The sequence below is a fragment of the Barbus barbus genome, assembly GCF_936440315.1.
Source record: "Barbus barbus genome assembly, chromosome: 21".
Lineage (NCBI taxonomy): Eukaryota > Metazoa > Chordata > Actinopteri > Cypriniformes > Cyprinidae > Barbus > Barbus barbus.
In genome coordinates, this window is record NC_136749.1 from 11,786,813 (window position 1) to 11,810,389 (window position 23,577).

Consider the following 23,577-nt stretch of genomic DNA (forward strand, 5'->3'; position numbering starts at 1 on the left):
GTGAGCTGTAAATGAATTACAATTCAGACACTGAATAAAATTATGTAAAATGTTAGCCGTTATTGGCTTGTATACTGTATTTTTATTGAACACCAGTACTTTACAAATAAAATGCAGTAATGATAAATATACAAGAGTTTTAATTTTAAAAACTCCTGAGAAATGAATTTAACATATCTATCAAAAAAATTCTAACAATTCTAGCATAAAGAGTATTTTAACATATACTTACCACAAATTCTTTGACAAGTGTCTCAAGATCCTCATTAAGGTAGACACTCAGGCTCCTTAGGATGCAATCACGCTTGATGTTTATGTCTTCATTCTCAAAGTGTAAAAAGATCCCAAAAAAACATAACATTAGTAACTGATTTACAATTTAAATGAGGCTGAATTTCAAGTATAAAGACAATTATCTTAATCAAGTACCTTATTTTCAATAGGAATTTGTGGTTGTTTTTCTTATATTGTATACTATTTTTTCTTGACAATGCTATGTATAATGATCTAACAATAGTATATTTAAACAATTAGGCCAATAAATTCTTTTGAATATGTGTGATAGTAAGATTAGGATGTCCCCACTAATCAAATAAATGTGTGTAAAAATGTTTGTCTCTACATGTGTATGTCAGGGAAAGGTTTCTAAAACCCCGTCATGATGAATAACTACTGGAATACATGATGCAATACATTAAAAACAACCAAAAAACGCACTTACTTCAGCTGTCAGTGCCATTATCCTGCGGAATTTCTGTCCTGCAGTTCCTCCTTTGTGATGGAAAACCTTCAGCAGGTCATCAGTGTATTTGTCCAGTTGACCAATGAATTTGGATGTCAGAGGAACAGCTGTTATACACATGAACTCCAAGTTGATCTGAAAAAGATAAAAAGAACAGGATGTTCTTCACTTGAAACGAGACGTAACAATATGAATATGCATTTCTATTTTAAACATATGGGTTACTACACTTCTCCAAGAAATGGAAGCAATCGTATTAAGTTCCAATTCTCATGGGCGTTACCACCAATTGTCTTCCTGGATGAGTAGTTGCATGGTATGATGTGAGATTTATTTTTTTTGTCACTCCACTTGTAAGGAAATTTGAGGATGCGCGTGTTAAGGCATTCAAGATTGAAATAATTCTTAGAGATGAGCACACTGAAACAATGTGCCAGTTCAAAAGGGACAACACCCTCTAATAAATCGTGCACTAAATCGGGGGGATAGCCTGTGATAACATGAAAATGGTTAAAATTTTCTGTTAAAACACGCTTAAAAATGTTTAAGCAACTCATACCTCGTAGATAGTGTAATGTCACACACTTTACATGGCCACATTCACATATCTATGAACAAAGAGAAAAGAAAAATGATCAGTTGTGTGCAACAAGTTCTGGCTTTCAGGTGGATAGTTTACAGCACATTACCTGCAAAATAATAATAATATAATAATATAAATTATACAAAGGGTCACGTGACTCAGTTATTTACTTATTTATTTTTTTGATAGATCATGTTTTTGTGGAAAAATGTATTTAACTCATATGAAAGTAAAAAATGTCTAACTGTCTAACTGCTCATTTTTGGTTATTTAAGGTTGTTATGGTGTTAAGGTAAGTGCCTGGGACACTGCACAGAATTGTAGTGCCATTTCTTTACCAACTAAAGGACCCACTAAAGCCTATAGATCAAACACAGCAAATATGTTTTCAACTATATATTAAAATATGTTTTTTATGTTGAATCACCTAAAATTCAAAATGGTTTCCACTGTTTGTAATCTGATATATTAATTTTTCTAAAACAAAAAAAAACAATTATTTGTAGCATACATACAAGAAACATAAACAATTTAACGCAATTTTGTGATTTGAATCTTTACAAAGTTACCCACCACTTTAAATCTGAATTTACGAATGCACGTGTCACCATCCTTTTTTAAGTCAGAAAATGCGGACATACAGAAAAAAACATCTCTATATATTCTAATTACTAATATGTCTTAATACTGGCCGATAATGAGTAGCTAAAGTTGGCTCATGTGTTAGCTGCATGTGCAAGTTAGCTAGCTAATGGACTTAACGAAAAATGTGATAATCAGTGCATTAATATTAGTGTAATATGATATTCTCAGCGCTAATAATACATTTATATACGCAGAAACCAACAGATTATAAAGGATGACTGTATATGTAACTTACCTTATAATCAGGCCACGATCCACGTTGTTCTAGTGTAAAATGTTAATAGGAACTTTGCTTCTCCTTCTGCTGTTGCCGCCCTCTACCGAGTGGAGTATGGAATAACGTCATTTCCGCTTCTAAAGAATTCTATTTCCCGAAATTTGTATGTAAATCAGTCTCATAAAATTTAAATATTTGGATTTGGCTTGTTCCACATCTAGCTATATGTAAACTACATTCATACTTTTTAACTGATTAAATCTAATAGTTTAAACAATTTGCAGGTTTAGATTAATTGTAAGTAATCTGATTACATAATTTTTGAAAAAACGATTATTTAAATAAAATCAAAAGGATGCAAATACTTAATAATAAACTATGGCATGATTTATTTTTTTGAGTGTACAAATCAGGCTACATTTGAATGGACTACATAAAAAACAATAGTTTATTATAGCAAAAGCCTTAATTATAAAGGTTATAATTAAAATTGTTTTCACTGATACAGCTAATCCTGGACCAGAAACAACACAGCACAGACCACCCCAAAACACAACCAAAAGGGAAAATACAAGTAGTCAAAAAACACAACAACTCACTACTGGTTCAGAGCAAGGTGAGTGATTTGCTCACTGTGTTGGACCTTATTCTTTTTTGAATGTATGCAGTAGTTGGCCGACAGTATTTAAGTATAAGGCACAACAGTAGGTAATAAGCACATTTTCACAGTCTCTACAACAAAAGAATGATTAATTGTTATTTTCAGCAATGTATTTTCTAGAAATATAATAATTTAATACACAAATGATTAAGTTTAATATAATAAAAATAATGCAATTTTTATAAAAAAATTTTTTTTACAAAAAGACATTTTGAAATGTTAAAAATGATACATTTACTGATGTTTCTTTTTACAGTCTTATAGCACAGCAATCTATTTGTAATAGTGATGTATGTTTTTCTTTTACACCAGCATGTATGGGGTTAATACGGAAGTTCAAAAAGAATCATATGAGGAAGAGATAGAGTTGTGTAAGCTGCTGTGTCTGTTGTTAATGTCATTCAGTGTTTTTTATTACAACAAAACTTACAACAAAGAGCTCCTTTGTTTGTCTAAAGACATTGCAATATCAAGGTGATTTTTGCCATTTTTACAAAAAACAAACTAACAAAAAACAAACAGCAAATCAGCAGAATTTGTATCCAATCAGCATCCACTTAGGATACATCACAAAAAACAAACAAACAAAAAAAAACATTAACATATGGCAAACAAGGAAGTACAAGAACAGTGAATGTAACATTTCCATGCTAATGAGACACTGGCCTGGAAGGCAGTTCCGTCAACAGTCCTGAAACTCACATCCTTATTATTGAGCCCTCATTTAGTATATATACATATATATAAATAATGCACCTCTAAGATGATTTATGTACTGAGCAGACACATTTTACAAAAGTCTGGGAAATGTTCTCAGAGCTTTGGCTAACGTTCATTTTGATGGTCCCCTTTAGACATTCTATTGACAATAAGTAACTTTGCAACTGTAGTAAATGTCAACTAACTCACATTAGAGGGTTAGTAAACTGTTAGCTTATAGTGTTAAGGTTAGTAGAATAAAATTTCAAAATAAAGTTTTACCTAATGTTTTGGCAATGTTCACTCAAATTTATAAACAAACATTCTTTCAGTAATGTTAATAAAATGTTTGTTGTGGGTTATCTGGTCTATTATAACATTCAAAACATTCATAAATAGCATTGCTCTAATAATGTTACAATGGAACATTGCCTTCATGTTTCTGACCCCCATGTTTTTTGTTTGTTTGTTTGTTTTTTGGCAAACTGTCCCAAAGATAACCTGATTCTGGTCCGTGAGAAGCTGACGTGGACCGAAGCTGTGACTTACTGCAGAAAGCACCATGTGGACCTGGTCTCCATTCACAGTGAGGAGCTTCAGAACAGGGCAGCAAGAAAAGCCACCCAGGCCTCCACCTCTCATGTATGGCTGGGTCTCCGTTACACCTGCACCTTCGACTTCTGGTTCTGGATAAAGAACAGAGAAGCAGGCTGCTACCAGAACTGGGCGCCTGGTCATGGGCCATATGGTTATGAAGAGTGTGGGCTGTCAGGAGCTATGGAGTCCACTGGAGCGCACCGTTGGGTCGGGAGGCCAGAGAGTGATAGACTAAATTTTATCTGCAAGTTGTGTACTGATGTGTTCCAACCTCAAAAACAGGAGAGACTGAATGACTGAGAGACAAATTTATATTGTGTTATGTTATGTTATGTTATGTTATGTTATATGTTATATGTTATGTTATGTTATGTTATGTTATGTTATGTTATGTTATGTTATGTTATGTTATGTTATGTTATGTTAATTGTATCAGGTACTAAAATGTGATCTATGTGAAACCTGCCATCAAGGGGTGGGAAAGTAACAGGACAAGACACTTTACAATAACAAAACCTGACTGACATAACAAATAAGTTCAGAAATTAAGTTATGTGTAATAAAGGGAAAAAGTATTGAACTACTGAAATTTATTTAATACTTTGTACAAAAGCCTTTGTTGGTAATGACAGCTTCAAGATGCCTCCTGTATGGAGAAACTAGTCGTATGTATATTGCTCATGTGTGATTTCGGTCCATTCATCCACACAGTCTTCAAATCTTGAAGGTCCTGTGGGCCTCTTCTATGAACTCTGATCTTTAGTTCTTATTTTCTATTGGATTCAAATCAGGTGATTGGATGGCCCATTCTAGCAGCTTTATTTTCTTTTTTTCTGGAACCAATTGAGAGTTTCCTTGGCTGTGTTTGGGATCGTTGTCTTGCTGAAATGTCCGCCCTTGTTTCATCTTCATCATCCTGGTACTGTAGGAGTTGGGATTGAACCAGCTAATATTTATTTCCACTGACTAGGGGCAGGATTGCTTTCTAATTATCGGTAGATTTCAACTGGATTCTTGGCTTTCCATGCCTTTTTGCACCGCCCTTTCTTCATGTGTTCAGTACTTTTTCCCTGTGTCATTCCATTTTATTACACATAACTTAATTTCTGAACTTATTTGTTTTGTTTTGTATGTATGGATTACTTGGGTTGTTACCAACATCTGGTGAAAATTTCAAGTCAACAGCGCCTTTAGAAATATATTTACTGAGAAAAATGGTGACGGGTTCAATACTTATTTTATATATAAATACATAAACATGCATGTATACATTTCAGAAAAAAATTCTGTTCATATATTAAATATGTTTATATATATAATATAAATTATATGAATATGAATATAGATATGTAAATACATGTAAATATATACTGTATTTGTGTGTATTTATATATACATAATAAATATACAGTACACATATATTATATAAACAAAAACTTTTATTTTGGATGTGATTAATCACAATCAATTGTTTGATAGCACCAATAAAAATTATATAAATAAATACCCTAGTAAAAATTAAATATACTAAATTGTATTTAATATATTTAGTTTATAAGTATACAAAAAATAGATTGACATGCCTATACTAACTGAAAATACACTAAATTGAGTTATTTCATGCTTTCATCATGCACAAACTTAGTGCACTACAAATAAATTAGTATAATTTAGTATAAAAAAAATTATAATTTTACAAATGCATTTGAAATATAAATATTCATCTTTAAGAAAGTACACTGGCTAGATTCTTAATTCCATCTACAACATTTGTTAAATGTGATTTCATAATGGTGTTCTCTGAGCACACACACACACACACACACACACACACACACACACAAAATACTTTAAATATGACCTACAAAAGCACACACAAATATAAACAAACTGGACAAAACCTTTGAAAGAGGATGCCTACTTCATAACCCCAATGATATATGTCCATGCTCATTTAGCCCAACAACAGGTCTCGGAAAGGGATGAAAGATGCAACTCAACTTATGATCCTGTACATGTATGAAGGCCATATTAATGTACAGTATGTCTGTGCTGGATTGTTTGTACTGTGTGTTCCCTAGTAAAAAAGTAATATATTTAAAATACATTTATTTTATACTAAGTATTGTTTCAAATCTATTAACATATTTACAGACATACTGCTCGGGACTTACTGATATAAAAATTATAATTCAACTTTATTTGAAGTACTACTTGTGCACAATGCACGTTTCTTAATATTAAGCCTAAAATGTGTTTTAATGTCACTATTGATGAGAATTGTATGATCTTTGAATAATATTGGTCTTCAATTGCAAGATATTTGAAGAGTATTCTTGCAATAGTTCCACTTTAGCACAGTCAAATATTCTTCAGTATATCTTTAATTGGACTTCAGCACTACTTCTGCACAATTAACGTGCATTAAGCACAAAATGAGTTGTTACAATTTAGCAGACAAGTATACTAGTTTAGTATGATAAAAGTACAATTGCAGTGTATTTTTATTAAGCACATAACTATGGAAATGTATTTGTAGTATACTTAGCATTAAATAAATGTATTTTAAATACATTTAGTGTATTTACTTTTCACTAGGGTAATGTTGTACTTATACAAATAAAATATAATAATTGCTCAAGAAGCTTGTTGCACAGCATAGCGCTAATTGTCAAAGCTGTGTTTTTAAATTTTTAAATAAATGTATTTGAATGTTTCAAAGGAAGTAAGTATTCAAATGACAAGTATTCAGATATTTTAGGCTATAATAATCCTCTTTTTCAATAGAGGATCAAAGAACTCTGAGCTTTTGCCCTTCCTGCATTCGGTAGCAGGTACACAGATGTGGTTTTCATTTGCTTATCTAGATCTGTTACTACAAAGGGAAAGATTGTAATGGGAACTGTAAGATATTTTAACACACACAGGGTGTCATTTCCATGAAGGCTGCACCATCATGCTGTTCATACTGCTTGCTGGCTTAGGTAAGCTTTTTTAATACAGACTTTAAGCTGCTTTGTATAATATACAAGGATATTGCTGACTTTCCTTTTCAAGGCATTAATTTGTCCATTTTTATCCTATGTTCTCCTCAGGGCTTTTGTCCTTCACTTCAAGCCAAATATCTCACAAGTATCACTTCATAAATATCAGAAAGAACTGGACTGAGGCTCAGAGATTCTGCCGTGAGATGTACACTGACCTGGCGACTGTGAAAAATGCAAAAGAATTGAATAACTTGAACAAAACCATAACTGATGGTTCATATGATGTGTACATTGGACTTCATAGAAGTGATGTATTCAAATGGCACTGGACCCTGTCAGACAGTTTCTACAATGGAGAGATATTCAAAAACAGAAAAAATATAACTAATAATGGGGGCTGTGCTGCAATGGACAACAACTGGAAATGGTTTAATGATCATTGTGACTCACAAAAGCAATTTGTATGCTTTAATGGTAAGATTTTCTATTGAAACTATTTAGCATTAAGTATTCAATATATTACACATTAGTTTTGTGTTTTGTGACATAATCTTCCCACTTTGTAACAGCCATGACGCATATAAATATTACGTGCCATTTTTAACTTGTTGCTTGTCTATAGCCACTAAAAAGTATATCCTGATTGAGAAGAACAAATCCTGGAGGGAGGCCCATGAATATTGCAGAACCTTCCACACAGATTTAGCCAATGTCAGAACCTGCACAAAAAATAATGTCAGTGACGTATGGATTGGACTATTTAAAGACTCCTGGTCGTGGTCAGATCAGAGCAACGTTTCATTTCGTTTCTGGAATTTCAGCCAGCTGAAACCCATCGACAGACACCACAACTGTACTGTAGTGATGGTGAACCAAACAGGGAGATGGAATGACATTGAATGTAACACTACTCTGCCCTTCATCTGTCATGGTGGTGCGTTCATCACATTTTCCTCAGGAGCCTTTAAATCTACAGACTGTCACAGGCTACATTTGAATATATCACATACAAACCAATTGTCTATTTTAGTAAAAACCTTAATTAGACAATTTTGGTTTTCAGCAAATGTAAAATAGGACTAGAGATAATATGTATTCAATTTACTGCATCTATGTATGTAATATGTTTATATTCTGCCTCCTTTACAGATCTTAAACCAGCCACTAAACCAGCACCAACAACCAGACAGAATCCAAGTACATCTCTCAAATTTAATTTGTCTCACGTTCATCCTCATAAATCTAAAATGTGACATGATAGAATAATAAAATCAGCAGCTTGTTCAGTACCAAAGAATAGATATTTTAATAATAGATCTTTTTGTGTATTTTCTTAAAGAATAGTCTACATGTAAGGGATAATCAATGGTTTCCGAAGGCAAAGATTTGTAATTGTTTATAATACATTGTTTATAATACTAGCAATTAAGTACATTTTCACTGTCTCCACTAAAAATAAGAATATTAATACAATGTATTAATCAAAAATGTTCTCAGCTATTCCTGGATCAGCAACAACACAGTACAGACCACTTCAAAACACAACCGAGGTGGAAAATACAAGCAGTCAGACAACACAAATACTCACTACAGGGGCAGAGCAAGGTGAGTGATTTGCTCACTTTGAATATTTGTTAGTTTTTCTTATTTGAATTTATGCAATAGTTGGCCTACATTGTTTATAGGACTCATCATTATTACATTTCACTGTCCTCACCACAAGAGAATGATGAATTTTTGCAATTTTTACAAAACATTATTAGCCTGCTAGATAACGTTTCTTGTTGACAAATCAGCAGAATTTGCAACAGCCATGTAAGATACATCACAGAAAAAAAAAACATTTACATTTGAATGGCAAAAAAAGGATGTACAAGAACAATGAATGCAATATTTTCCATGCTAATGTGACACTGGAGGCAGTTCCGTCAACAGTCCTGTAACTCATATCATTATTATTGAGCCCTCATTTAGTATAATAATGCAATGTGAGCAGAAACATTTTCCAAAAGTCTGTAAAACAGTGCATAAACCCAGCTCACGGGGAATATTCTCAGATCTTTGGCTAACGTTTAGTTACATTTCATTTTGATGGTCCCCTTTAGACATCCCCTTTTGACAAAAAGCAACTTTGCAACTGCAGTACGTCAACTAACTCACGTTAGAGGGTTAGTAAACTGTTAGCTTAGTGTTAAGGTTAGTAGAATAAAATTTCAAAATAAAATGTTCCCTAATGTTCTGGCAAAGTTCACTCAAGTTCACAAAGTTCACTTAGGGGAAGTCGTGGCCTAATGGTTAGAGAGTCAGACTCGTAATCCAAAGGTTGCGGGTTCGAGTCTTGGGCCGGCAGGGATTGTAGGTGAGAGGAGTGAATGTACAGCGCTCTCTCCACCCTCAATACCACGACCCAGCAAGGTATTGCTCTTGAGCAAGGCACCGAACCCCCAACTGTTCCTCGGGTGCCGTAGCAATGGCTGCCCACTGCTCCACTGTATGTTCACTACTGTGTGTACACTTGGATGGGTTAAATGCAGAGCACAAATTCCGAGTATGGAGTATACTTGGCCACACACCACTTCCCTTTCCCTTCAAGTTTATAAACAAGCATTCTTTCAGTTATGTTAATAAAATGTTTGTTGTGGGTTATCTGGTCTATTATAACATTATTATTATTTATTTATGTTGGGCAAATTTTCCCAAAAGATAACCTGATTCTGGTCCATGAGAACCTGACGTGGACTGAAGCTGCGAGTTACTGCAGAAAGCACCATGTGGACCTGGTCTCCATTCAAAGTGAGGAGCTTCAGAACAGGGCAGCAAGAAAAGCCACTAAGGCCTCCACTTCTCATGTATGGCTGGGTCTCCGTTACACCTGCACCTTCGACTTCTGGTTCTGGATAAAGAACAGAGAAGCAGGCTGCTACCAGAACTGGGCGCCTGGTCATGGGCCACATGGTTATGAGGAGTGTGGGCTGTCAGGGGCTATGGAGTCCACTGGGGGGCACCGTTGGGTCGGGAGGCCAGAGAGTGAAAGATTCAATTTCATCTGCCAGTTATGTACTGATGTGTCCTAACCACAAAAACAGGAGAGACTGAATGACTGAAGGACAGATTTTTATTGTGTTATGTTATTTTAATTGTATCAGGTGCTAAAATACGATCTATGTGAAACCTTAACAGGACAAGACACTTTACAATAATAAAACCTGACTGTGGTGACATAGCTTGGTATAACTTGGAATATATATATCTTGATACCGTAAATATCTCAGAACTTATAATATCTTAAACACAAAGTTGCGCATCATAGTGAATCTCTCTTTGTAGTTGTGTCATCATGCAAATCACAGTGAAGTCTAAAAGATCATGTATTTTTGGATCAATATTCACTGTGCTTTACAACTTATTAAAAAAATGTTTTAAATAATAATATCCATTAAATATATGTGCTTCTATATGGGCTGCAGGTGATTACACTTTGCATTTTTAATAATATCTGATTATGCATTGTGTCATTTATGCATATTCAAGTTGCCTTGGACAAAAATAGTTGCAAAAGAGCAATTTTGTGAAGCTTCAAGACAGTTATTGATGAAAGAGGGACACAGAATTTTTTTTTTATTAAAAAAAAAAAAAAAATCATTATGACATCCTGTTCTGCTCGTTCTTCTGTTCATGCTTACGTTCTTGGTTGAAATTTGTGTATTTTCATCACTAAACGCCTGTTATTATTAACAATGATTAATATAACCAATTAAAATGCATGTGCATAGATTAAGAAATAAAATACAAACTCGTAGTTTGTTATAATATTCAACATTTATTAACTTTTTTTGTTGCTTTGATAACTATTACTGCTAAAAGCCTTAAATGTAAACTCAGATGGTTATCAGAACAGAGATGCTTTAAATAAGATTTTGCCTGTTTGGTAACACTGTACAATAATGTTGGTTAATGCATTAAGTAACAATGAGTAATGCATTTGTCTTTATTTATCTTATTAATCTTTGTTAACACACTTCATAACATCTCTGTTAATAAACAACTGTGTATCTTAATTCTCGTGTCCATTAAACAATATTAACAGATACAACTTTTGATTTCAATAAAGTATTAGTGTTAAAGTATTAATGTTGAAATTAACATTAAGAAATTATTTAGAAGTATTTTTCATTGTTAGTTCATGTTAATTAATATAGTTAACTAACAATAATAAATGGAACCATACTGTACAGCTACCAATTTATTAAAGAGTAAATCATGGCAAGTTATTAGGAAGAAGCAAAAATTTGCATTCAGAAGAGTTCATCATATGTAAATCAAGAAGTAGAAGACAATATAAGAACAAAGCAGGACTTAAGTAATAATTGCAAATGTTGTAAATTGTCAATAACAGTAATAAATAAATAGAACCTAAATGGAAATACACTCTTAATGGAAAAGTAAATAGATGTATACCTAAACTCAAAGAGCAATCCATAAGCAAACACCATCCCACTAAATCCCATATACTCAAAAAATGTTCTCCAATTTTCCACAGTTAATCTGGTGAAAAAATGCAGATGTTGATCGATGACAAGAAGCTTTTGTCTTGTCTCATATTTTCTAAAAAGAAATACAAACAGTCATTTAAATCCAGAATGTCAAATCATGTTATTTGATATTTTAAATAACTTTAAGAGCGTAATTGTCTAAAATGATCTATCATGACTACAAAGCTTCAATCTGAATTATATATTATCATCTGGTGCTTATCAATGTAAAACTAAAAAACACACATCAGTACATTTCCTTCAATAGTATTGTTCTGCTTCTTTTTCTTCCTCATTGAATCCAGCTTGAACAGCCTCTTGAATACTTCTGATTTCTTCTGGAGGAGCAGCAGGTAGAATGGCAAGCAATTCTCGATCAATCCTTTCTACTCTTGCGGTGCTCTTCTGGTCATATTTCATTAAGGACCTAATGGTTAGAGAGTCGGATTTGTAATCCAAAGGTTGCGGGTTCAAGTCTCGGGCCGGCAGGGATTGTAGGTGGGGGGAGTGAATGTCCAGCGCTCTCTCCACCCTCAATACCATGACTGAGGTGCCCTTGAGCAAGGCACCGAACCCCCAACTGCTCCCCGGGCGCTGCAGCATAAATGGCTGCCCACTGCTCCGGGTGTGTGTTCACGGTGTGTGTGTGTTCACTGCTGTGTGTGTGTTCACTGCTGTGTGTGTGTTCACTGCTGTGTGTGTGCACGTTGGATGGGTTAAATGCAGAGCACAAATTCCGAGTATGGGTCACCATACATGGCAGTATGTCACTTCACTTCATATTCGTCTTTATTCTTCAGGACAAGCCTTAAAATGCCTTTCTGTTCATAGACTTCAGTTCAGCATTCAACACAATCATCCCTCAACAGCTCACTCACAAACTGGTCCAGCTGGGGCTCAGCACCTCTCTGTGCAACTGGCTGTTGGACTTCCTGACCGGGAGACCTCAAGCAGTACGGGTCGGCAGTAACACATCCAGCACCATCACACTGAACACTGGGGCCCCCCAAGGATGTGTGCTGAGCCCCCTCCTCTTCACTCTGCTGACCCACGACTGCACACCATCACACAACTCCAACATTTTCATTAAGTTTGCGGATGACACGACTGTGGTGGGTCTCATCAGCAACAGAGATGAGACAAACTACAGGAGCGAGGTGAGCCGCCTGGCCGGGTGGTGCAGTGACAACAATCTCTCTCTGAACGTGAAGAAGACGAAGGAGATTGTTGTTGACTTCAGGAGAGTACACACTCAGCATGCCCCTCTGACCATCAACGGTGCGACTGTGGAGAGAGTGAGCAGCACCAAGTTCCTGGGTGTACACATCACTGAGGACCTCTCCTGGACTAACAACACTGTAGCACTGGCCAAGAAAGCACAGCAGCGTCTCTACTTCCTCCGCAAACTCAGAAGAGCCAGAGCCCCGGCCCCCATCATGTGCATCTTCTACAGAGGCACCATCGAGAGCATCCTGACTAGCTGCATCACTGTGTGGTATGGCGCTTGCAACGCATCCTGCCGCAAGTCACTTCAGCGCATAGTGAGAGCAGCTGAGAAGATCGTTGGTGTCTCTCTCCCCTCCCTCCAGGACATCTACAGCACCCGTCTCACCCGCAAAGCCCTCCGCATTGCAGGCGATCCCACCCACCCGACACACAGCTTCTTCAGTCTGCTGCCATCAGGGAGGAGACTGCGGAGTCTCCAGGCGAGGACCAGCAGACTGAAGGACAGCTTCATACATCAGGCTGTCAGGAAGCTGAACTCCCTCCCGTCCTTGCCCCCCCTCCCCTCTTTCACCCCCATTTAACACAGCAACACACTAGGAACTCTGACTCTGTGACACCCCCCCCCCCCACCGACCAACAACTGTAACCGGCACCTGTCACTTGTGCAGCATTGGCTGATCACTACCCATCCAACATTGACTGCAAATTACCTCTTCGGGTAGTCTGACAAAAACTATCCGAACAGTCTCTTCGACTTGTCACTTTAACAGACTGATAAGCTCTTCTTGCACTACACTCATAACAAAACAAAACATCTGCACAGTTTTGTTTTTGTTTTTGTACATTCAACTGGTTTGCACTCCATCTATTCTGCCATGTGCCTTATGCACTTTATCTATCTCTCTTGTTTTTATTTTCTACAATGTCCTCAGACTGATAAGCTCTTTTGCACTACAAATATATCTACACAGTGTTGTTTATTTAACTGGTTTTGCACTCTATCTGCCATGCGCCTTATGCCACTTTATCGATCTAATTCTTATTTTTTTCTACAATATCCTCATTTGTATAATTGTATAGTTGTATGTACATATGTTTAAACTGTATTTATCTGTATCTGAACGTGTTTAATGTTAACTGTATGCACCAAGGGTCTGAGAGTAATGCAATTTCGATTCTCTGTATGTATGTACTGTACATGTGGAAGAATTGACAATAAAGCTGACTTGAACTTGACTTGAACTCATCACAGCCGTTCTGGAGCTGTTTTCGCTCATGCTCAAATTCTGGTGTACTTTTATTAACTTGCTGGAAACATCTGTGTATGTTGCAGAGATCATATGGACCAGACTAGTAATGTTACTGGCTTGGAAGGCTTGGTTGTAGAGAAGATCTTTTGAGAAGAGCTTTGCATTGTAGGAGAGGGCATGTGTTTTCTCTGATGTGAAGACAGAGTTTGTGAGAGTTTTGCTCAGGCTGGTTTTCACAATGTTGGAAACCATCTGAAAGAAGTGAACCATCGTCTCCCACTGCTCCTTCACTCTCCCCATGGCATCCATTCCTTTGACAAGCATCTCTATAGTAGTTCTGAAGTTGATCTCTTTCAGTTTACAATTTCTCATAGTGACCAGGATTTCAGTTAGTTCCTTCTGGTTCTTCTCTAGGTTCTCCACACACTTTTCATAAGTTTCTCTTGTCTTGTTCAGCTGAGCTCGGATCTGCTCTATGGAGAATCGTGCATTCTCTGTGGCCTTCTGTAAGATACTTCCTTTATCTGCTTTGTTTTCTTCTTGATACATCATTGGTGGTTTTGGGAAAATGCCTGGAGAATTTGTGATGGCTTTGCTTTTGCTATCAAAATTATGAGCTGACTTGATCAGACCCAAGACCTTGTTTATTATCTCAGTGCTTTTGTGTTTGTCACATTTGCCATCTGGGGCATATTTTACGAGCTGGTTGCATATTTATATGCCATCTTTGCATAACGTCTGAGCTTGTATCTTTGCTGGGCAGTCAGAGATTTTCTTTAAAGTTTTGTTGATTCTTTCAAACTGTTTTGCTATGAAATCTGTCTTTGTAGTTTTGCTCTTCTGATCATACAGATTTGTCCAGTAAATGTCATCAACTGTACTATTCACATTCATTAATTGCTGGATAGTCTGTGCACAGTTTAAAATTTAATCCGACTTGCTATATGCATTTATTTCAGCTATCACATCTCTTGCCCTTTCCTGAACTTTAATATGACTTGCAGTGTCTGCAATAGTAGCTGCTGGTAAAGGCATCATTTTCAATGGCTGAGTAGCATGGATTATCAGTCCATTAACCAGGACTATAACACTCTGTGATATCCCACCCACAACATCCATGCCAATCATTTCCCATCCATTAGGGAGAGATTTGAAAGCTGTCTTGTAGCTCTCATGAGCCTGATCCATGGCACTCATTGCCTTCTCAGTCCTTTTCTTGGTCTCCTGGGCTGACTGCTTCTTCGGTTTGCTCTCTTCTTGATTGCTGCCATCTCCTGATTGAAAGATTCTCCACCTGGTCCTCCTCTGGGGGAGGGAGTGGTGCGGTCACCATCTCCCAACGAGCAGTCTCCTCCATCTCTGGGTCGCCTGTCTCAGGGCCTCAGGGCCTCAGGGCTGCGTGGGAACAGGGGTGGCCGCAAGGGGGTACCCACGGCGACGAGCAGGCTGGGGGGCTGCAGCCGGGGTGGAAGCAGCGGGTTTCCTCCGGTACATGATGGGCTTGATCGCCTCAGTCTGCTTCTGTGCTGCCGAGAACTGCTGGGCAAAGGTCTCGACAGCGTCGCCGAAGAGGCCGTCTGTGACACGGGAGCATTCAGAATCTGTACCTTCTCCTGCTCCTTCATGTCAGCGAGACCCAGCCAAAGATGGCGCTCCTGGACCACTAGCGGTCACCTTCGTCGCTTGAAGCGCGAGGTCCATCGCAGCACGCAGCTCATGTAGAACCGCCAGGTCGTGACCACCCTCGTGCAGGTCTTTCAGGGCTTTGGCCTGGTGGACCTGCAGTAACGCCATGGCATGGAGGGCAGAAGGCGCCTCCCCATAAGCTCTGTAAGCACTGCCAGTTAGGCCTGATGAATACTTACATCCCCGTGAGGGGAGACACAGATCACCCCGCAGAGTGATTGCGGCTATTGGACACAGTTGCATGGCCACAGATCGCTCCACCGAGGGGATGCCCGCGTACCCCAAAGCAGCTCCACCATAGAGGGTGGTGAGGGGGGAGGAGCTACAAGATTTGTTTTGGGCAGTGAGAGGTGCCTTCCACGATCAGGAAGCGGGTGGTGTACCCCGTTCTGCAGAGGTCCCAGCCCGCTCCAAAGGTAATCCCACCGGCTGCGGAGCCCTTGAGGGGTGAGGAACTCCTCTTGGGGAACCCCTCACTGTGACCCTCAAATCACCTCAGAGGGACTCCGCCATGTCTGACATAGCGGAGTCTATTAAGCAACTCCAAGATGGTCATGTCCCCACAAGAAGAACATGAACCATCCACGAAAGCTTCCCCAGCGTGCTGAATGCCCAGACACGTGAGGCAGCGATCGTAACCGTCCTGAGGCGCCAGGAAACGACCACAACCAGAAACACACAGGTGATAAGACATCTTTAAAAAGATGCTATCACCTGTGTTCAGAGGGCGTTTCTAGGATTTCAAAAGACCTGGGGCTGCGGCCAAAATATCAGGGGCTAATGGATGCGGCTGGGGGCTCACATCATGCTCACATAAGATTTAGTGAGCCAGTGGTGGGTGGACATGTAGGGGGTCTCTAGGGGGGTCCCATTGGCATGCTCCCTTGGGAGAAAATTTTATACATTTTACAGTTAAATTCATTAATCTGGTGCACTTTGAGAGTTCAAAAATAAGAGCTCCAACCCATGTTCAGTGTGCAATTTGAACAAACAAAAAAAGTCAATGACAATCTAAAAAGAGTCTAGAACCGCTCCTGGTCAGAATGTACTGTGTTCTGTGAAACCGGGTCATAGTGTTCTTTGCTGATTTCAAGCGCTTTATTCTGGATCGCACAGTGCTGTTTAGTGCTGGCTAGTGAACGAACGCATCTGCTCTAGTAAACTGCGCTCCGAATGGATAAACGGTCTAAAAAAACAGAGAGTGGAAGCACACACTAGTGTAGAGCAATGCGCACATGTCTCACAGCGCATATTCTGTGCAATGAAGCCTGCCGCGTTTGTCTCTAGCGCACACGTGCCATGTGCGGGGAAAAGCCAAGCTCAGATTTTAGAATAGAGAGTGTATTTTTAATACTCGCGTGACACGCGCATATGCGAATGACGTTATAGGCTGTAATCGATTATGGTCTATTACTGCATTGATGCAGAATCGTCCATGTCCGCATCGCGATGCATCAATGCAACGATTAATTTCGACAGCCCTAGCATTTTCTGTTGACAACCTGATATGCAGTTTTCATATGCTACACTTTGCCCACCCACAATTCTGGCCACATTTCTGGTCTGATGAATTGAAGATGTCAGCAATCTTGCAGTTTTCCCCTCCCACCGACAAAAAGGCACTTCAACTACTGCTAGGTATGGCACGCTACCTATACAAAACAAGCCACACTTACTGCATCACTTAGACTGCTGTTAAGGAGAGATATATCCTGGAAATGGCACCCTGAACAGCAGTAAGCACTTGAACAGCTCATGCTTCTACTGGCCAGGACTCAGTGATGACATATGCACACAGAATGGTGCAGGCCTGTTTTCCCTGTCAAGAGAGCTGTCCTAAAAATCAGCCACTTATCTCGCATCAAGTTCCAGTGACTTTCAAGGACAAGCCTTTCTACTGATAGTCCAACAGCTGACAGACAAAACTTCAGATTCACTGATAGCTGAGTGAATGAGTGAAGTGACATACTGCCAAGTATGGTGACCCATACTCGGAATTCGTGCTCTGCATTTAACCCATCCAACGTGCACACACACAGCAGTGAACACACACACCGTGAACACACACCCGGAGCAGTGGGCAGCCATTTATGCTGCGGCGCCCGGGGAGCAGTTTGGGGTTCGGTGCCTTGCTCAAGGGCACCTCAGTCGTGGTATTGAGGGTGGAAAGAGCGCTGGACATTCACTCCCCCCACCTACAATTCCTGCCGGCCGGAGACTCGAACCCGCAACCTTTGGATTACGAGTCCGACTCTCTAACCATTAGGCCACGACTTCCCCAGCTCAATTCAAGGCAGTGTTTTCAAGACATGGTGTATCTGAGATCCTGATTGCTGATCATGTCCCCTTTGCCAGTGCTGAAATGGCTTGATTTTCCCATTACTGGAGTTTCAGAAACAAATACTCCAGCCCTAACTACCTCAGTCCAACGGTATGGCCAAGTGAGCCATAAAGACTGTTAAAGATATGTTGAAAGCTGCTGATGTTATGAAGTGATGGTTACAGTGATGTGATCTGAAGGATGCTGTTGCTGTGATAGACAGATGCAGGTACTGTAGAGATGTCTGTGCCATTTCAACCAGCATCTGAAATAGGCAGGGCTCTGTGGCTTTTTTATGATTTTCTTTAAACTGAAGCCAAAAATTCAGGAAACACACAAACTGAAAACTCTAGGCTGGGCTCTGCAGCACAGGTATCATATGGATAATGTGCTCAAAGTGAAACACATAGGCAAAAAAATTTAGTTCTGTTTTGTTTGTTCAACCCATTTGAACTGTCCTTCATTAAAACTAAAAATAAAAACCTAGATTCAGTTGTTCTGATGAAGTGTTTCAAAAAAGTTTATATTAATAGTATTCATTGACCCAGCAAGTGTTTCAGTGTTTTGGAAAAGGCATATGAATGAAGATGGATATGTGATTCAAACATTAAAATGTATTACAAATGCACTATAGTAAATGTGTTTTAGGGTGATAACATAGGACTGTTCAAAGAAGCATGTGAAAATGAGTCTTCATTAATTAATAATCTGTCACATTAATCATAATTTAAGTGAAAAAGGGGAATTTTTTTGCCATTTTACTGCCTTCATTTCGGCAAACTACAGCAAAATGCCTTTTGTCTTCATTTTAAACAAAATTACCTATTAGTTTAGATAGTTGCAGGGGCACTGCTATAGTTTCAGAGCCCCCTGAAATGAAATGATCTAATTTAGTTGCACTTTAGCATTGTCCATCAGGTACTGAGAACATATCCACAGAACAACATAAAAATGTATTAGTCTGCTTTAACATAGCTGGTTCTACATTATTAACATGGTTTCTTGAGTCTCTGGAGACCTGCGATGTATGATGGTTCCTTGGAGGTCGTGTAAATTGTAGTTTATACGTTTACAGAATGGTTAAACATGCTTATTACAAGATACTTGTAGCTAGAACAGGGGCTTTCAAATTGGGATCGTTGAAAAATGTTTTAAGAAAATTTATTTTTAGGAAGATAACATAAAGATAACATCATTTTACTTAAGAAAATATATTTAAGATATTATTTTAACCATTTCATTTAGTACACTGATGATATAAAATTCCCTTACCGCATTTTGTTGTCTTTACAATATAGTATAAAGGCCCTTTCACACTGAGCAAGCAATAAAGCGAATCCACTCACCACTTAAAACGACGGAGTTTTGAGTTCCACAAGTTTGCAAAATCTCTCTCAGAATTTAATTCTGAGAGAAGGGAAATGAAATGAGAATGAGTAAATAAAACTGTCCTTTTTTCTGCTGATATATTAAATGAAAGATGTTTGCTCTTTCATACATGTTATAAGTGTGTTTATTTTCTGAAAATTTGCCCATTTAATTGCATCTGAAGGTGTTTAAGGTTTTAGTATTAACATCAAAATGTTTTACCATGTTCTAAACTCTTCTTATTGAGGTCTTCTTTTTTGCATTTCTAGCATCTCTACAATCCATTGTGGCAGAAGTGTTTGGCTTTTAAAATTCTCAGTGAAAAGTGAGTGAAAAAAGTGAGATCACAGTTTGGATTGTGTATGGACATTTTCATAGAAATCTGATTACTCTTAGACAATACAAGTTCTCATGGAGGACATATGGGAATGTAAATCAGTAGCCAAATGGACCATCTCGCTATTCATTTGCATATTGCCATTGTCCCCTTAGTTGTTTTCTTGGCTGATTCCCCTTGACCCCCAAGGACGAACCCCACAAATATGTCAACCTGACCTTAGCACGGCTGACCTCACCTTCACTCCTCCCTGAAAGAAAGCAGCCTGGGCCTGCATTGGTACCTCTGACCACAGTTATCTCTGCCTGGAACTGCACAGTTAATCCTGCCATGGCATTAATTCCCTTATTACATTTTGATTTGAAATCAATTATAATAGCTGTGCATTTTGCCCAGTAATAAATAGACCTACTGTTTCTGTTTTAAATATTTTAGCAGTTTTATTTTTAACTACAGTTTTTAAGAGATAGATAGATAGATAGATAGATAGATAGATAGATAGATAGATAGATAGATAGATAGATAGATAGATAGATAGATAGATAGATAGATAGATAGATAGATAGATAGATAGATAGATAGATAGATAGATAGATAGATAGATGAAACTAACATTTGCATGTTTATTTTGTTTTTGCTTTATATTTGTTTATGCTGATAGATAGCAATATAAAAACTAAAAACTTTTCATGTTTATTTTGTTTATGCTTTATACAGTCATGGCCAAAAATATAGGTACCCTTGGTAAATATGATCAAAGAAGGCTGTGAAAATTAATCTGCATTGTTAATCCTTTTGATCTTTTATTTTTTTTAAATCCCAAAAATCAAACCTTTCATTGGATAATAAGAATTTAAAATGGAGGGGAAATATCATTATGAAATAAATGTTTTTCTCTAATGCACATTGGCCACAATTAACGGCACCCTTTTATTCAATACTTTTTGAAACCTCCATTTGCCAGTTTAACAGCTCTAAATTTTCTCCTATAATGCCTGATGAGGTTAGAGAAAACCTGACGAGAGATCAGAGACCATTCCTTCATCCAGAATCTCTCCAGACCCTTCAGATTCCCAGCTCCATGTTGGTGCTTCTTCTCTTCAGTTCACCTCACTCATTTTCTACAGGGTTCAGGTCAGAGCACTGGAATGGCCATAGCAGAAGCTTGGTTTTGTGCTCAGTGATCCATTTTTGTGTTGTTTTTGAGGTTTGTGTTTGGATTATTGTCCGGTTGGAAGATCCAAACATGGCCCATTATAAGATTTCTAACAGAGTCAGTCACTTATTGATTTTTTATCTGTTGGTATTTGATAGAATCCATGATGCCATGCGTCTAAACAAGATGTCCAGGACCTCCAGCAGAAATATAGGCCCACAACATCACAAATACAGCAGTATATTTCATTGTACACATGGGGTACTTTTTATCCATGTGTTCACCAAACCCATCTCAAGTGTTTGCTGCTAAAAAGCAATTTTTTTAGTTTCATCTGACCATAGAAGCCAGTCCCATTTGAAGTTCCAGTCGTGTCTGATAACTGAATATGCTGGAGTTTTTTTTTTGGATGAGCTAGGAGAATTTTTCTTGAAACCCTCCCAAACAACATGTGGTGATGTAGGGGCTGTTTGACAATTTTTTTTTTAGGTTTTCTGACCCTGAGACTATTTTATGCAATTCTCCAGCTGTGGTCCTTGGAGAGTCTTTAACCACTCAAACTCTCCTTCTCACCATGCATTAGGACGATATAGACACGTCCTCTTCCAGGCAGTTTCGTAACATTTTATGTTGACTGGAAATTCTTAATTATTTCCCTGATGGTGGAAATGGGAATTTTTTCTTAAAGCCACTTCACTAATTTGTGAAGCTCAATTATCTTTTGCTGCACATCAGAAATATATTATTTGGTTTTTCTCATTGTGATGGATAATTAAGGGAATTTGGGCTTTGTTTTCCCTCCCATTTGAATTTTTTTGTATTATTTGTTTTGTAACCAACATTTTATTTAATATTACACATTGAATTGTTACAGATTGATGTTATATATCGAATCGAACCGATAGATAGATAGATAGATAGATAGATAGATAGATAGATAGATAGATAGATGATAGATAGATGATAGATAGATAGATAGATAGATAGATAGATAGATAGATAGATAGATAGATAGATAGATAGATAGATAGATAGATAGATAGATAGATAGATAGATAGATAGATAGATAGATAGATAGATCGATCGATCCTGGAAGCAATCCTGGGACATTCTGCATGCCCTGGATCTCACATAAACATGGTACATAATACCAATAAGAGTTCGAAACAGATGTCACAAAATCACTCTTGTTAATAGGCATGGACCGTTACACATTAGTGGGGTTTCTGCAGATCTGGGCATGTCAACTAAAGACCGCTCCATGGATTTCGCACAAACTCCCATCAATATCCTTTATTATTGTGCAGTTCAATGTTAATGTCTTGTTGAAGCCCCCATGTCAGCAGCTGCAGTCACACCGCCCCTGCTCCTTTCTCACCCTCCTCTCCTCTTGTGTGTTGTCCAGCTGCTGGTGATCCCTGACCTCCTGACCCTCACTCCTGACCTCAGCGAGTCTTTCCCACGCCACACCCTTTTGTGTGAAGTCTGCCATGGCAACACAGTGGTCAGCGGTAATATATGCTCTATCCTGCTAAAGGAACATTTCATAAAGGAAGTGATTTGACTTAGAGTTACTAAGCCCAAAGAGTCAACCCACTAGAGGTGCTTGGGAATGTAGTTAAGAAATCAACCATTCAAGTGAAGCAAATAACATTTAAAGTAGATTTTCATATTACATCCTTCCAGTATTTGATAAAGTGTAACTGTGGTGTTCTGAGTGGACTCTAAGGCATCACTATGTGGTTGTTTACTGGCCCCAAAGTGTCCATATCTCTGATATTTTGGACACTAGATATGGCTTGTGTCCTTTTTTCAATGTATGTCAAGGTGTTTTCCTGCTCGTTCTATCATATGCCAGACTCAATTTTATTCCTAAAAGCTCAGAGAACTAAAATTACATTTTCTCAATAAGCTACATGATTTAAGGCATCATTTAAAACTCACTGTGCACCAAAGTTTAATACTTAGAATTAAAGGTCTGTTCAAATGCCTACTTGTGACAACGACATAAGAGTGTCCACTATAAAGAAAAATAATTTAAAATAGAATCAATCTAAACACATACCAAGTTCTTAGAAATGTATTTATAATGTGCTGTCATCATGCATGTATTAATAACATTTTCCTTGACAAGGAAATAACATTCAAACTAAATTTTTACTGTATTTGTTAAGGCGCTACTATAGTGGCCAAGGCAATTGGAAGTGATGTGATAAAATTTAGTTTTTTTTACATATTTAATATATGCTATAATATGTTTTATATTTAATTGTTCAGAAGTAGAAGTACAGTAAAAGTGAAAAGAAAGATAGTAATGTATTTTGTTAACAATATAGTACAAAAATTATCATCACGTCAGATGAACATTTATGCAACAGTGCATAATTTTGTTTGATTTCCTCTAATTTCTGCTTGAGTTTCAGTTGTTTTATTCTTGAAATCAGAGATCAGAGGTGTTCTCTTTGTTAATCTGTAATATGTCACAGATCGACTCTGATTTGATTGTAAAAGCAAATTTTAGTAACAACTTCAATAAAAGGTCTTGGAAAAAGTTGCTCAGCATATCATC

General features: G+C 37.7%; 1 protein-coding gene and 1 pseudogene across 2 annotated transcripts; one reads left to right on the plus strand and one right to left on the minus strand.

The window, feature by feature from the left end:
• The first annotated feature begins 7,069 nt into the window (after positions 1-7,069).
• On the plus strand, positions 7,070-11,187 carry LOC306887374 (C-type mannose receptor 2-like). Its single transcript, XM_079445049.1, has 6 exons — positions 7,070-7,128; positions 7,240-7,605; positions 7,754-8,065; positions 8,281-8,328; positions 8,629-8,736; positions 9,835-11,187. The coding sequence occupies exons 1-6, from the start codon at positions 7,101-7,103 to the stop codon at positions 10,203-10,205; spliced, it is 1,233 nt and encodes a 410-aa protein (XP_079301175.1). The 5' UTR covers positions 7,070-7,100; the 3' UTR covers positions 10,206-11,187.
• Positions 11,188-11,924: 737 nt separating this feature from the next.
• Positions 11,925-22,500, minus strand: LOC306887268 (annotated as a pseudogene). Its single transcript has 3 exons — positions 22,387-22,500; positions 14,196-15,445; positions 11,925-12,090 (listed from the first exon to the last, which is right to left on the minus strand). The product of its transcript is annotated as an uncharacterized misc_RNA (transcript).
• Between the last annotated feature and the right edge of the window lie 1,077 nt (positions 22,501-23,577).

Bases quoted from the DNA above. Each gene is read 5' to 3' on its own strand.
- LOC306887374 (XM_079445049.1), top strand. From the start codon at position 7,101: ATGCTGTTCATACTGCTTGCTGGCTTAG. The intron at 7,606-7,753 runs GTAAGATTTTCT...GCTTGTCTATAG, and splicing joins GCAATTTGTATGCTTTAATG to CCACTAAAAAGTATATCCTG. The intron at 8,329-8,628 runs GTACATCTCTCA...AAATGTTCTCAG, and splicing joins AACAACCAGACAGAATCCAA to CTATTCCTGGATCAGCAACA.